Genomic DNA, 16,166 nt, shown 5'->3' with positions numbered 1-16,166 from the left:
CTGAATTTACAGAGTATCTTGGACAAACAATGTCCAGTCATCCTTCTTCTTAATGGTGAAAGAATGGTTGCGGGTTGTAGATTAAGTTCGGCTAATTACAATACGTAAATATTTGTGATATTTTTAGCGTAATAAAGAGTCAGTCCAGTTTCGACTTCATGTAAACATGAATTCCAATTTTATTTTTCCACAATTTCTGGCTGTAGATGAACGATGCCCTGCAACACACCTCTGCCACTAGACTATAAAGTAAAGCAAAACTTTCCTGCCTGCAGTATAGCCACAGTCGACATCCTCGCTGCAGTGTCCCCACTCCTTCCAGAATTCTCTGAAGGGTGTTCGCTTCGAGCACTCCACTTACCTCGCACCTCGAGCATTCACATCCCATGCAATATCAAACAAACATTCTGCGCGTACGGCACTCTCGTGAATGCATAAGCTGCTGCCCCTGGCGTCATTAGCGGCGGAGGCGGCGACATTTCATTGCGCCATTGGGGGATCGCTTTGTGAGCGTTCGTTGTTTTGCCTCCGACCCAACGGTGACGCCATTTATTATCGCCACCAATGCTAATCCCGGCGTTTATCGGCCGGGCACCACCTCCAGCAGCAGCAACAGATGTAGAGCGCGTGTGCGCGCGTGTGTTGGACTGCGCGCGTCGGGTGGCCTCATGCAAATTCGGGGGAGCGCTGCTAACTCGCCGAGAGCCCGGGTCAGTCTCTGGAGAAATTGGCAGCGCAGACGGTGTCCCCTTTCTCCCTCTTCCACCCAACCATGCTGCTTTCTTCTCGTATCTTTCTCCTCCCTTCGTCTCACTGTCGCGCGAAGACCAAACGAGTGCCGAGGCCGTCCGCAAAGCCGTACACTCTGCTCCTGTGCCACAGTCGCTACCAAATTGATTTTGCTCCGGAGCCATCCCCGTCCTTGTCGAGGTGAGGAGGATGCTGCAGGCACGCATGAGAGGGAGAGAGATGGGCGGCCCTTGTGCGAGCACGAGTATCAGCCCTGTCGAACTGGTAATGATCGTCAGCGACGAGGGAAACAAAAATTTCCGTTCGCTATGTAATAGGACTTCCCCTCGCACTCAAGTCTCTTTGTTCCTTTCTCGCCCTCCTCTTCGTTCTTCATTTCTTCCTCTGTTCTGTCGCTCACTTTTACGAACCACCGCTGCCGCTACAAACCTGCCTGCCATATCCTTCCTGCCAGGATGCAAATTTTCATTCGCGAAATATGCAGATGACTTTTGTGCTCGCGCAAGCAGCTTTTGTTTCCCTCGCCTCCGCCCCTACTTTTTGACGCTATCGGCTCTCATCACCTTCACCGCCCTCTCCTCAAAAAGTAATCAACAGAGGCGCAGAAATGAAATGCTTTTCGGCTGCGAAGACTTCTTCCTCCCGCTTTTTTTTTGTTGTTGTTATTTTGTTTTTCCGAGCCCATTATTCAAAGAGGCATCATCAGTGTTATACGTGTCATTGTTTGCCACTCGGTTCTCCTTGTTTATGGGCTTTGCTTGTTCTTGTTTTGGTTTCTGTCTGCCGACAACGCCTTCGTGCATTCCTGTCGACGCGTTCTGAGGCGAAAAGAAAAAAATAAAGACTGCACGAAAAACTGAAAAGAAAAAAAAATCCCGTGAAGCTGTTTCGCCGGGCATCTGGGAATATGAATGCATAAATCTCGGGTTAGATTTTTGGCGCCCGCTTCGAGAGCCTGTGGTATTGCAAGCTTAACGACCCTGGCTGCAATGCTGCGGTTTTATTTTCTATTAGGACATCCACAACGCTTTTGCTGCGCCATAGTGTGGTACGCGCGAGCGTTACACTTTGGCTACCTTCTTTGATTTGTATTATTTCTTTTCGTGTTTTCGCTCTCGGAAATGGAGATCATTTGGGCTGATAGCGACCGCCCCGCATTCAGACTTTGAATATGCTTCGAGAGTGTTGCTTCCCTCGTTACGGGTCCAATGAAAACCGCCCTGTGGGTTGGACCGGCCATATGCGAGTGCTTCTATCGATCCGCCGTTATCTGTGCTAGCTGAAGAGTGCGAGAAGCGAGAAAAAGGGAACGGGGGAAGACATTTTGAAAACAAAGCACACGAAAAGTCGAAACAGCCTCTGCTGTTAGGGATTGCAAAAGTTGCGCTGTTATCTCCTCACTCCAGGGTAACGCATTCTCAACCCAATAAAGCTAGATGTGTACTGAGTAGATATTTACGTAAACATTCATTACGCAACACCCTTTCCCATCATGCAGTATATTTCTCCTGATAGCTTTTGACTTTCCCAAGTTCATAGTGCCCAAAATCAGTGGAAAGTGAATGTTATTTTGTATTCTCGCAAGCAATTTTTTCTAACAATGAACACGCATTTTGTTGCTTCTTTCTATCTTTCCAAAAACGCTTCGCAACTTCGGTCTTACCACCGCGTGAAAAACTCATGCAAAAAAAAAAAAATTCATGGGCTCTATTTACGGGTCAATTTTTGTTTTGATGGGGCAGTCATTACAGGCTTTCATTCACGGCTGGGACATTTAGTTACGCTTAGAAAGACTTCATGTGAACGGTATTGGTTAGAATTAAAAAGAATATATCTATGTAAAACGCGTATTTACCCAGGCGCAATGCAAGCCCTGAAAGAGTACTGGTTTCAGTTAAATAAAAATACGTTTTGAAAGCATTGATAACATTTTTTTTTTGTTGGTTTTTAGCGTTATTGGTCGCTATTCGTCGGTTTTTCTTGCTTGGCGGAATTTGTCTCCCACATGCTCTTATTTAATTGCCTTCATTTTTATGCACCGCGCTCCGTCCATAAATGTTGAGACGCAGACCGACGCTTGTCAGTGCCAGCGTTCCGTTCCGTCAACCGAAACGTGATGGCAGACCCGTGGAGGTGGCCTCACCCGCCGCCGCGCTTATACTCCGACTTTCCCCCACCAGCAGTCATGTCCTCCACCGGGTTATCAACACTGCTCTCATCACTTTGAGGTGAGCATTATCCATCACCGTCATCATCCCTCTGAGTTCAGAATAAACGCTTCTCCCATCGATCTTCGGTTGGTCCTGTCGGGCACCAAATGCAACCATTTCATCTTCCTTCCCTACCTCCTGCCGCTCGAAGCTACGTGTTTAGTCGCTCAGTGGTTAGGGTGTTCGGCTACTTACTGATCCAGAGTTCCCTGATTCGAACCCTCCCGCGGTTGAAGTGGAGGCTGAACTGAAAAGGATCCTGTGTGCTTTGAGATAGCAGTGCGCGTAAAGATCCTCGAGCTGACTAAATTCTTTGTAGGCCTGCACTGCCGCCCTTCCTTCTTCCTTCTTTCTCCCCACCTTCCGCCCATATTTCACAACGCGATTGAAGTGCTTGAGGAGAAATTAGGTGGTTAATGCTCCTTTCATTTCTTCTAAAAGCAGTTATCTGATGGTATCTGCTCTGTTATGCTAACGGGCCTTCTTGTGAGCTATTTTCCATCCAACTAGTGCCAATTTTAGTATCTTGAAATGCCTATGGCATTGTCATGGCGTTGATGACAAATAGATGAGACGCGGACACAATAGGCTGTGAGCAACAGCACCAGTTGACAGCACGTCCTACTGGGAGCGGAGCTGACTCTTCAACGACTTCTTTCTTTGTCGGGGCGCCCCCTGGCATTCCCCCCTTCTTAAGAGGAAAGCGCCCAGGAACACGGACATATGAGCGCTCACAAACAAAGAAACAAGAAAAATTTGAGAATGCAGTGTTCGCTTACGCGGGGAAAAACGACGTCATGAATAGCACATGGGTTACCGCAGAAAACTGCTTCATGCGTAGCACGTGGATAGCCTCTGGGTGGGGTAGTCGGCGGCGTCTCTGCTCGGGGCCGTCTGAGAGCACCTCGTAGGTGACATCGCTGAGGCGCCGCAGTATTTTATATGGACCGAAATAGCGGCAAATAAGCTTTTCGGACAACCCTCGACGTCGAACAGGAGTGCACACCCAAAGCTAATCGCCAGGGTTCTAGGAGGCGTGTCTGTGGCGTCAGTTGTACCGCCGTGAGTCTGTCTTGTTGCTGGCCGATGTGGAAGCGTGTTAACTGGCGTGCTTGCTCGGCATCTTGGGCAACTGTTCGGCGTTAGAAGAAGGCTGGCTATCCGGTTCACAAGAAAGTATTGCATCAAGCATTGTCTGAACTTCCTTTCCAAAAAGGAGGCGAAACGGCTTGAAACGGGTGGTTTCTTGGACAGCCGTATTATACGCGAATGTCACGTATGGTAAGATAAAATCCCACGAATTGTGCTGGGCATTGACATGCATCGCCAGCATATCCGTCATGGTCTTATTAGGCCTCTTTGTCAGCCAGTTTGTCTGCGGATGGTAAGCAGTACTTTTGCGATTGGTCGTGTCTCTGAGTTGAAAATTTTCGGCCATCATTTGCGAAGTAAAGGCAGTCTCTCTAACAGTAATAACGTAGGTAGGGGCACCGTGCCGAAGTACGATGTGGGGCATAAAGAAACGGGCTACTTCAGACGCTGCACCGCAAGCCAAAGCTTTGGTCTCGGCGTAACGAATGAGGTAGTCATTGGCGATGATTATCCATCGATCCTCACTAGACGGCAAAGGAAAAGGGCCGAGAAGGTTCATACCGACTTGATCAAAATGTGTGCTCGGTGGAGCAATGTGTTTGAGGAGGCCGGCAGGCTTGGATGACGGGACCTTCCGACGCTGACATTGCCGACAACTCTGGACATAGCACTTAACAACAGTGCTAAAGCCAGGTCAGTAGAATGTCTGCCATATTCGTGCAAGCGTGCGAAAGTATCCCAAGTGGCCAGAAGTTGGTTCGTTGTGGCACGCTGAAAGGATTTCTTCTCGCAGAGCTGTGGGTACGACGAGGAGATAAGCTCTGGAGTCGAATCTAGTGTTTTGCTTATAGAGCACGCCATTTTGCTGAGAAAATGACGAGAGACCCCTAAAACACACTTCGGAATGGTGGCTGGTCGGCTTTCTAAATAATCGATGAGGGGTCGCAACTCTGGAGCGGCACGCTACTGGTAGGAGAAATCAGATATGTCGGCAACTCCGAGGAAGCTGCAGGAGTCGGCTGTGTCTTTTGAAGCGAGCTCGACAGGGGCACGAGAGAGCGTGTCGGCATCATCATGCTTATGATCGGACTTATAGACGATAGTGAGGTCGAACACTTGCAAGCGAAAGCTCCATCGCGCTAGGCGCCCAGATGGGTCACGGTGGTTGGCCAACCAACACAAGGAGTGATGGACCACTTTGAAAGGGCGACCATAAAGATAGGGACGAAATTTCTTAGCTGCCCAAATAATGGCGAGACATTCCTTTTCAGTCGTGGAATAGTTAATCTCGGCGCCTCGACAGAGTGCGGCTGACATAGGCGATGACTCGTTCAACCCCATATTTTCTTTGCACAAGGACCGCTCCCAGGCAGATGTTGCTGGCATCGGTGTGTATTTCTGTATCACTCTGTTCATCAAAATGGGCAAGAATAGGCAGCGTTTGGAGATGGAGGCGCAGATCTGCGAAAGCCGCTGCTTGCTCGTGGGTCCAAACAAAAGGTGTGTCTCCTCAGGTGAGCCGAGTCAGCGGTTCAGCCAGGTGAGCGAAATTGTCGATAAACGCCGTTAGTAAATACACAAGCGGAGAAAACAGTGAACAGCTTTCTTGTCACGTGAAGTTGGAAATTCAAAACAGCTGCAAGCTTATCAGGGTCAGGCTTCACGCCAGCAGCGCTGACGACATGGCCAACAAATTTGAGCTCTCTAGCCAAAGGGGCTTCAGTTTCAGGTTAGCTAAACGAAGGGCTTCCAGTACAGACCGCAGGTGCTCCAGATGTTGAGGAAACGACTCTGCAAAGACCACCACGTCGTCCAGGTAGACTAAGCAACACTGCCACTTAAGGCCGGTGAGTACAGTGTCCATCATCCGCTGAAAAGTGGCCGGCGCAGAACAAAGTCCAAAAGGCAGAACTTTAAATTCATGAAGGTCATCGGGAGTGACAAAGACTGTTTCTCGCGGTAACTTTCATCCACCTCAATCTGCCAGTAGCTGCTTTTTAGGTCAATGTAAAAAAATATACTTAGCACGTCGGAGGCGGTGGAGAGAGTCGTCAATCCGCGGCAATGCGTAAGTGTGCTTGTCGGTTACTGCGTTCAGCTTGCGATAATCGATGCAAAGACATAACGTGCCGTCTTTCTTTTTAGCGAGGACAACAGGGGATGACCACGGGTTGTTTGAAGGCTGGATGACGTCTTTGTCGGACATCTCCTTAACTTGCGACCTAATTACTTCGTGCTCGGTCGGAGAGACGCGATAGGGGGGGGGGGGGGGGGGGGCCGGATAGGGTGCACGTCATCGAACGTCACGAACTTGCGCTTAGCGATCGTAGTTTGACGCACTTTCGACGAAGAAGCAAAGCATAATTTGGATTCGCGAAACAAAGAATACAACTGGTCACGCTGGCTGGCTGACAGCTCGGAGCTGACGTCGAAATTTTCGAGGGACGTGGGTGGCGGCATGGTTTCTAAGGAGAAGCACTCGGAGATACGCTCGGCGAAAGCTGCGGAAGTCCCACGGAAAATATGTCGATGCTCGTGCTTGAAATTTGTAAGAAGCGCCTGTGACTGACCGTAGTGAAGGTGGATCAGGCTGCGGGCCACACACACTCCTTGTGTCAGTAACAATGAAAGGATTGCTTCCGCAACTGCATCATCATCTTGAATTACATCACAATGGACGTTAACGAAGACACTGGTTGGGGGTGACACTCTCCGTGGAAGCTCGAAGAATCTGGCGGGGTCGCTTCGTACTGTTGAAAACTGCTGTTTTCTCAGTGGAAAAGAAAACATTGCCATCTCAGAGGTTACTAGTTGCTCGATACTCGCGGAGGAAATCCACGCCCAGGATGATGTCACGCCAGCAGTTTTCCAAAGCAAGGCAGCTGACCACGAACGTCGAATCCTGGATTTTAATTCTGCCCGTGCACTTGTCTATAGCAGTAATTGCATGGATGTCCAGCTGCAGTACGAACGTGTGCGCCAACCCATGGAGTGAGAACCTTCCGAAGATCTGCGGCGAACTTCCTGCTCAAAATAGAATAAGCCGCCCAGTATCTAATAAAGCATGAACGTGGCGACCATCAAGTATCACGGGTATGTCCAAATATAGGCGTTCGCGCATGTCAGGATCTTGAGACATCGAGTATTCTGCGTCGTGTCCAGCGGGCTGTTTCAGCTGCAATGTGTCGTCGTTGCGGCTGCGTTGTGGTGACGTCCGTTGTACCGGCAATTCGTCGTCGTTGCGGGTGAGTTGCGGCGTCGTTCTTTCCATCGGCTATTCGCCGTCGTTGCCGGTGCGTTGTTGGGGTGTCGACATGACGTTATGATTGGGAACCGCGGACGTGGTCACCGTCGATGCGTATTCATTCTATGTCCGCGGAGTCTCCCGCGCAGCGATGTCCAGCGAAGCCACCCCCGAGGGTCGCTGGCTTCAGTTTTCTCAACGGGGGCTGGACTATCGGCCCTGCGCTGTCCGTGAATAACGGACGGTAGACTGTGACGGGCGGCCCCTGGTTGACAGTGATCGAGATGGCGAGGGTCTAGACGGTAGCCGCTGCTCTTCACTAAGGTAATCTTCGACGGCTCGAGGTCGCTCACCGTAGCGAGGACGTGGAGTTCGGCGGAAAACCCTTCTAGTTCCAGGTGACGATAAGGGCACCGTCGATAGATGTGACTCGGTTAGCCGCAGTGAAAGCATAACGGTCATCGGTCGGGGGTACACCACTCGTCAGCATTCCATGGAGATGGTCAGAAGTCTGAAACGTAGTGGAGTATGAGGGCGGATGGTCATGGGACGTACTCGAAAACAGGAGCGAAAGCCGCCGAACTTGACGAACGGAGCGGCAGAACCTCGGAGTACGTGAGGCGGCGACACTCGGGCTGTGTGGGAAGTGCAGCAGAACAAGACCTCACCTCAAGCAGATTTGTCAGGGCGTTGAAGACAAATAAAAGAGACGCGAACACAGTAGACAGTCAGCAACAACACCAGTTGACAGCGCGTCCTGCCGGAAGCGGAACTGACTCACTTCAACGTCTTCTTTCTTTGTCGGAGCGTCCCCTGGCATAATCGTCAGATAGAGTTCTTTCGAGAATTTCTACTTTCCTGTTCTGCACTCACTTATCCTATTCCTCTCTATCGTTCGAAACACTGTCCTCCACTTAATTTCCAGCCGCTTCGCCACCCTCTGAACCTGCTGCACTTGCGACGCGTACATACCTTTCCTTGGAATTATATCTGTAAGCTTCTCATCGTAACCTGAAACCGCCTGTCGAATGCACTCCAGTTTATTCTCCTCGTTAATTTCATTTTATGATCCGCGTCTGTGGCCATTAGTTCGGCTATAATAATCTACTCTCTCAAAACATCTGAGATGTCGCTATTTATTTCAACATTTTCGTTGCCTTCTTGAGGTTGTTAAAGACTGTATGGTATATTCGAACCAGATGAAACGAATAAACTCCACTTAGTACTTCAGAATCGCATGCAAAGAAATGTTGTGGCCCCAATCCACGCTGCGAACGTAGTTTGACAACGAAGCTGTAAAACGACACCGAATCACTCATTGTAACGTCACTTGAAAATTCACACACGTGACCCTACAAAGAGTGAAACCAGAGACGAGTGTTATGTGCTTATGTCACTCTTTATTACTTCACAACGACATTCATGACTGCTTTATGATCAGTATAATATACACTGAGATTTTCAGTTCTAACTGTAGAGATATTATTTGCTAAGGTCAAATCAGTGCATGAACCATGAATTGTGGTTCGTTGAGTTGCATTAGTGAAACACATTTCTATGCTGTTGGGTACTTTCCACTCGGAGTAGCTTACGAAGCCGTAATATTTACTCGGAAAAACACGCCGAGATAAGGAACGTGCTTCGCATTGTTTCCAGACGGCGTTCTCGTGCACTATGCGGTTTTTTATTTTTATTTATTTACATGACCCTGCAGACCTTATTGGTCCAATCAGGAAGGGCAAAAGTCAAATGCAAGGAAAGTTTGAATTGTATTCTAATAACAACAGCTTACATAAATACACATACGTTTTAAAAGTCATGCATGCACATAAAAATACTTCAAGTACATTTTCGTCAAATATAAGTGGCAGGACGTCACTCTAAGTGGGTAAAAATGCACTCAGTGGCCTGTTTACAATTATCACACATTAAAACTTCGTATCAATTGGCACTTCACACGAGGGCTTCAAATAACGTCAACCCTTTTCGAAGCAGCTGCAAACCTAATCATTACCGGACGATGCTCCCATTGTTCACTTTGAGTGCCTCCCTTCCCATACAGTGCGGTTCAGATGTCCACCGAGAATCGCGACAGGTACATGCGCATTTGCTTTCCTTTAAATCAATTTAACGATTTATCGCCTCTAGCCCAGAAAGTTAAAACCCCGTTACGGTTTCAATGACCACAGCTCGCCGGTACGACTCCCTGACACACTTTAAAGCTCGACTCGACTACCAATTTTGTGTGCATTAACGCAACGAACCGTTTAACACCGGTCCGAACCTTGGGTGACCAGCGATTAGACCACAAATTTGAGTGGGTTGTGTGTGTGTGTGTGTGTGTGTGTGTGTGTGTGTGTGTGTGTGTGTGTGTGTGTGTGTGTGTGTGTGTGTGTGTGTGTGTGTGTGTGTGTGTGTGTGTGTGTGTGTGTGTGTGTGTGTGTGTGTGTGTGTGTGTGTGTGTGTGTGTGTGTGTGTGTGTGTGTGTGTGTGTGTGTGTGTGTGTGTGTGTGTGTGTGTGTGTGTGTGTGTGTGTGTGTGTGTGTGTGTGTGTGTGTGTGTGTGTGTGTGTGTGTGTGTGTGTGTGTGTGTGTGTGTGTGTGTGTGTGTGTGTGTGTGTGTGTGTGTGTGTGTGTGTGTGTGTGTGTGTGTGTGTGTGTGTGTGTGTGTGTGTGTGTGTGTGTGTGTGTGTGTGTGTGTGTGTGTGTGTGTGTGTGTGTGTGTGTGTGTGTGTGTGTGTGTGTGTGTGTGTGTGTGTGTGTGTGTGTGTGTGTGTGTGTGTGTGTGTGTGTGTGTGTGTGTGTGTGTGTGTGTGTTGCCTTTTTTGCTGACGACGACATGAAATTTTCCTTTGACGGTAGAGGTATACAGCTTCACCGTAAAATTCTGTGATTCATCATCACATCACTCTGCGTGGTGAAGCCAACTTTAATACAAATGCATCGTTTTGATGTCCAATTATTTTATTTCTGCGGTAGCCCCAGCTCTCCTGTGTAAGCGGATTCCCTAACCTCCTTTGCCCATCCGACTCTGTCATCTACTCGATGGTGTTGCCTCGTCGCTGACGTTGCTTCATAGTAGAAAACTACGCGCTTTTGAGTAACAAATAAACCGGTACATAATTCCGCCTATTTCTATAGTATGTACCAACTAGCCCCCAATCGAACGCAGCCAAGATTCGAGATATTCTGAGCATCACCGCTAGTATTTCAATACGCTACGTTTCGCACTGCCCTCTAACTGGCTGCCGCTGTGGCGGGCTGATTTGTACAGGGTTCTAATCATCCCGTGATCTTTTGACGCTCAGCTGAACTTAATAAAGCATGCACAAAAAGCATTTCTTTTTAAAGTAAATTAGCCAGTATCATGGCTTGAGCTTCAGATTGCGTAGATATATTCATCAGATAATGAAGTCACTGAAAAATTGTTTCACGACAAATATCAGAACATATTTATTAATCCTGGCTAATTAACTCGTACTGTTAAAATGGAGTTCATTGAACGTGTTTTGCGCGAATTATTGTGCGAGTCGAGTACTCGTCTGCGTTAAGCTCTGCTTTTTTATTTTTTCTTTAATAGCTTTTTTTTTCCAATCTCGGTACCTAATGAAGAACACACTGCATTCGATGAGCGCTTGTGCGATCCTCTTGTTAGCACACCCTGCTTATAATTGCTTTGTGTCGGGAGGAGCTGAATGCAGAAGTCGTAGTTTATTACGGGTGAGACTACAAATCATTTCGACCCTTGGGGCGCTTCGGTAATTAGCGCTCCAGGCGAACGCTGCTAGACGCTTCCGGTTTGTTGCCTGCTCAGGAGACTGGTATTGATCAGCCGGCCGGGATCGGAGGCATCTTCAACTTCGTGCCTGCTTTGTCATGTATTTAATCGGAATGCCTCTGACAACAATTCAGACGTTCTTGTGCAAGAGGTGCAGGCCTTGAGTAGGAGTTGTCCCTATTAGCTTTTGATGGCTCGAGTTAGATGATAAACAGTCGGGAAGACGCTTAAGCTTCGCTTTTAAGAGTTGAACGCGATAGCGTTTTTGGGCCTTGTTCGCATCGCCTTCTCATTTGCTTCGCAACCTCTTCAGCCTCACAACGACGTAATTCTCATGGCACAACAGTCCGTTTTGCCTCCGCCTCCTTCGCGCGAGGGCAGAAGCGGCCCTCGGCTCGCTTCTGGCGCATTGCATCGGACTCTCTTGCCCCCATTTCGGCGATTTCACGCCACCTAACCCTTATCGCCTCCTGCACGCGGGCCTTCATCTCTACCTTTGTGGCCTCAATATTATGTAGGCCACCTTGCCGCAGAGGAGTAGCAGACATGGATGCACCATCCGCAGTAACAGAAGACAACTCAAACAAGCGCTCTGCACTGGTAGACGGCCCGTTATCCATTCCACATGCGTTCCAGAAGCGCATCCACTTCACTTCTTTACAGTGATAATGATCGTGATGTAGGGGTGGTGACCACTCCCTTTACAGCGTGGGCACACGAAACTTCCTGGCCAGATGAAAGAGAGATTACATATGTTATATGGCGCTCACGCGCCATATGTTGCTGTAGCACCGTATCATCGCAGGTATTTCCAGTCAGCGGCGCATGCAGGGGCTGAAATCGCAGATAAGCAAAGCGGAAGATTAGCGGAAATGTACTCTGCTACTTCTTTAACTATTATTTTCGTAATCAGTTCTTTCTAATGACATACCTACCCATTAGCTGGCAGTAGTAAGGCAATGCGTACAATAGGCTCATCTTTATTCGTAGAGAGCCAAGGCGGTTCGTTCAATGGCTGAGTTATTGCCCGCTCTCTTCAGAAACTGAAGGAACCTGTCTCTGATTTCGTGAGTGGGCAAGTCTTGTTATTCCTTCCTGAATTTCGCTTCAGAACGACGACAAGGGGCTATCCGCAAGGGGCTATCGCGTTAAAAAGAATAGCACGACCCGCTCATGTAATTCGGATAGAATTTACTGGCGTGAATACGTGTTGCGCTATACGCGGCCGCTTTATCTCATCCCAAGATGGAAAGCTCCACACTTGCTGCCGCAACAGGTTACATTTTCTTGCCTTGGGGCTTTTTGGCTTCCTCCTTCTTATTTTCTTTTTCTTCCATGCAAAAATTTTGTATATTTCTGCACAGTTTTTTTTTTCTTTTGGTACATTAAGCCCATTGTACTTTAAAGGGCAACTCCGGTGGTTTTTTGACATTCGAATATTCTGATAAAAAATTTTACTGTAGATTCTCCTCTCCGTCCTGACACATTCTACAAAATTTGGACGCCGTACGATAATCCGTTCGCGTGCAACACGACTTTAAAATATGCTGTTTTCATGGCTTAAGTTGAGACTATTTCTGCCGGCAACACTGAGTTTCTGACGTTACAAACAGTACACCGGCGTTGCTGTTCACTTCCCGCATGATTATGAAATTGTGAGGCTTATATTGAACTACCTCAGACATTTTATGGAATGCTTCATGATTCCCATACTTTATTTTCATCATCCAACGCACGTACGAGTGTTTCTCTGAGTGTACTGAGTGTGACGTCACCATTTCGTCACCTGGGACGTCGTTTCTGGCCGTGAAAGCAGTTTCGGTTTCCATTTGCTGCTTTTTCTTTTTAAAAATACTTCTAATTGGAATTTCGAAAAACGGTTTTTTGTGTTCGAGTCAGGACGTGCCTAGGAATGTAATTCAACCAAAAACACAGAATGATGGAAAAACCACCGGAGTTGACGACGCTGTGTAGCTGCGCAATAATTTTTTTTTTCTTCTCACCACCCCGACCAAAATTTTACCTCGCGACTTGGGCTCAGCGGCCTGATGACAGAATCGTGGACCCACAACGGCGAGTGCTAAGACCCGCCTAGCTCCTCTGTTTCTAATTACTAAATTGCAACGATTTTCTCGTCGAAACACTGGCCCACCGATTGAAGCTTCCCTAATACCCGCGGTCGGTTGCTCTGTGAAGTGCCTTATCAATTTCTCTATTTGTCCTCATATCGCCCTTTCCGTCTTGTTTCTGCCACCTCACAGACACGCACGTAAACACGGCGCCCCGGCTGACCGACCGCCGGCCCGTTGTGCGGGCCCGCCAGGGCGAGAGCGTGAAGATCCCCTGCGCAGCGCAGGGCTATCCGGTGCCCTCCTACTCTTGGCACCGCGTTGAGGGCGGCTGGCAGGTGGCGCTAGACTCGACGGGACGTGTGTCACAGGACGACGGCACTCTGCTCTTCAGGCGCGCTTCGGTCGCCGACGCCGGCAAATACGTCTGTGTCGTCAACAACTCCATCGGCCAGGACCACATGGAGACACAGCTGGTAATCACAGGTGAGCACTCCTCGATTTTAAAATACTGTAACGCCATGCCAGCGTCGAAAAAAGCGCCCTGCTTTCACTGAAATGAAGAGGGTGAGTATCGTGCTTGAGAAAATGGCGCTTGCACCAACCTGAAATCAAGCTGGCTTAACATTTCGAACTGAAAGTATGGAATGCAACGGCGCCATTCAAACTATATCAGGCTGAAATATTTTAATGCGAGAGCAATACTAGGCTATGTCGGCAAGGTCGTGTGTGCAAAATGTAGATACGCAACATGTGTACAGTCCTGTGTCGTTCTTGCAAGAGTCACGATCAAACGAGTGGTTGTAATCGAAAGAGAATGGCGCGAAGATGCTATACAAAACGGTTACGTCAATACGATGGTTAGTTAATTAATTAGAGACGAAAATGTAAAAGTAAAATCGATCAGACGTCGAAAACCCATACTATTAACGTCGACGTCCAAGGCATGTGCCGTCACGCCACCTATCAGTTGATGGTTTTCTGGCTTGATGAGCCAAATAAATGCGTGATAGTGATCAAAAGTCTGTAATTAGTGTCAGTTAGTTATGTAAGAAATATAATTAGGGCACAAAAAAGCAAAACATTTCGAGAGCACTGCAGATTCTGCACTGGAGAAATGCGTAAGCCTGAGCGTTGCTCTGTTGACCGCGAGAGGTGTCAGCTAGATTCCGCAAGGCATAGATACTGCGCCTTTCCTTTCCTGTAAACCAATTATAGAACACCGGTGAACTTTTATGGATTCAACGGAACGCTGGTTGTATTTGACAAGTGGCGCGCGATGTACAGTGTGCCGCAGCAACACTCAGGCTTTCGCATTTTTCCACTGCATATTCTGCAGTGCTCTCGGAATGTTTTTGCATAATGCTTCCCAGAGGAAAGCCATTGAGATCACTGCGGCCACCCGTATTGAAGTAATGCGTAAGCACGTCACGCGTTGATAGGCTGCGCCATGACGGCAAAGTGGCACCAACTGCAGCAACCGCATCTTTTGTACATCATATACTTGTCACGTATATTTGGAAGTCTTTTTCTTTATGTATGCTCTAACTATACTTCCTTTGATTAATTAACACCCTTTACACACTTTCACTCGTTTATTCGGCTCTCATGTCCAAACATGTCAATTTCCGGTTTTATGACGTCACACACTGACGTCACATCCACCGTCAAATGACTACGTCGGTATTCCGACATCCTCATAAGTCACCCTCACGTGCCCGGAAGTGAGGTACCACGTGATCACTTTGGACGTCGACATTACATCGTTCGGCTATTTCGACGTTTTGTTAAATTATTTGGCTCTAATTAAATAACTAATGACTCCACATGCACCAATTTTTCCCTTTAACTTAATTGGCTATAATTCAATAACTAATTACTCCACATGCACTAATTTTTCCCTGGCGGCATTTTTTCATCCTCTATCAAATACAACCATTCGATTTTTTCTACCTCACCTCACGTCGAAGCAATCCTGTTGACAAATATCTGGCGACAATTTCCTCAAACATAGCCACCTAATGCTTAAACATTAAACATTCATAAATCAACCAACTCTGCATGCCTCCTTTAAATAAAGGAACGCTTCAGCCTGAACACTTTCTCGGTGGTGTGGGGAGTGAGGAAGTCGAGATAATTCCGGCTTTCGTAGAATTGTGGGTTGTAGGGAGGGGAGGGGCGGGGGGGGAGTGTAGGGATGCCATGTTCTTTAGATGGAACCTTCAGCAAAGTTTCCCTTGCTGAATGACAGGAAAGGGAAACAGATTTCCTGATCAGTGACGGAGTGGTCATAATGGGGCAATTCTAACGGATGTTTTTTTTTTTTTTTTTTTTTTTTTTTTTTTTAAGCGCCTATTGGTCGTTTATTTTAACCCTACCAAAAATACGTCTGTGCGGTCTGTGCAGGTGGATTGTATATCAAGGTGGACGTAATATACTACGAGGTGGAGCCCTGCAGTAAAACAAATAATTAACTAAAATAAATAATCAACATTTTACATATAATTCAGTGGCTGACATTATATTAAATATTGAAAGCCATCAGCATAAATGCTCAGCCAAGTTTTAACCTTTTTTTTTTTATCGGCAATGCATTTTGAAACATTTAACGTCAAATTGCGCATTAGTTAGATTCCGGCAATGCACGTGTTTAAGATACCATCGCTTGCATTTATAATACACGAAACGCGGAAGCCGTTGGCTATTTTATGTCGTAGAAGCAATTAACATGATTTTCACTACAATACTACGCCCAGCGACGCCATTTTAAAAATATACGTTGCAAGACGCCAACTTTAAAGCTAAAAATGCTTGTTTTTCACCCTCCTGTTTCGAAGCGAATTGCCGATGAAAAAATTAAAGCTGAGCACAACTTTTATGTTCACAGCCTTCAATTTTTTAATATACTGTTGGCCCTTGAAATCAAAAATAAAACAGCCGGTTAGTTACTTTTAGTTAATTGATCGTTTTATCACTGAGCTCTATCACTTATATAATTTCCGCCGTCATGTACAATCCTCCTGC

General features: G+C 47.3%; 1 protein-coding gene across 1 annotated transcript in view; it reads left to right on the top strand.

The window, feature by feature from the left end:
• LOC146190255 (cell adhesion molecule Dscam1-like) overlaps positions 1 to 16,166 on the top strand; it is a 367,337-nt gene that overhangs the window by 158,540 nt on the left and 192,631 nt on the right. Inside the window, exon 4 of the mRNA XM_084599756.1 lies at positions 13,335 to 13,628. Within this exon, the coding sequence (XP_084455882.1) occupies positions 13,335 to 13,628 (294 nt within the window). The remainder of the gene's footprint in view (positions 1 to 13,334; positions 13,629 to 16,166) is intronic.

The sequence above is a fragment of the Amblyomma maculatum genome, chromosome 4 (genome assembly GCF_055883805.1).
Source record: "Amblyomma maculatum isolate TAMU_Amacu chromosome 4, ASM5588380v1, whole genome shotgun sequence".
NCBI classification, from domain to species: domain Eukaryota; kingdom Metazoa; phylum Arthropoda; class Arachnida; order Ixodida; family Ixodidae; genus Amblyomma; species Amblyomma maculatum.
This window is presented reverse-complemented; position numbering and strand designations above follow the sequence as displayed.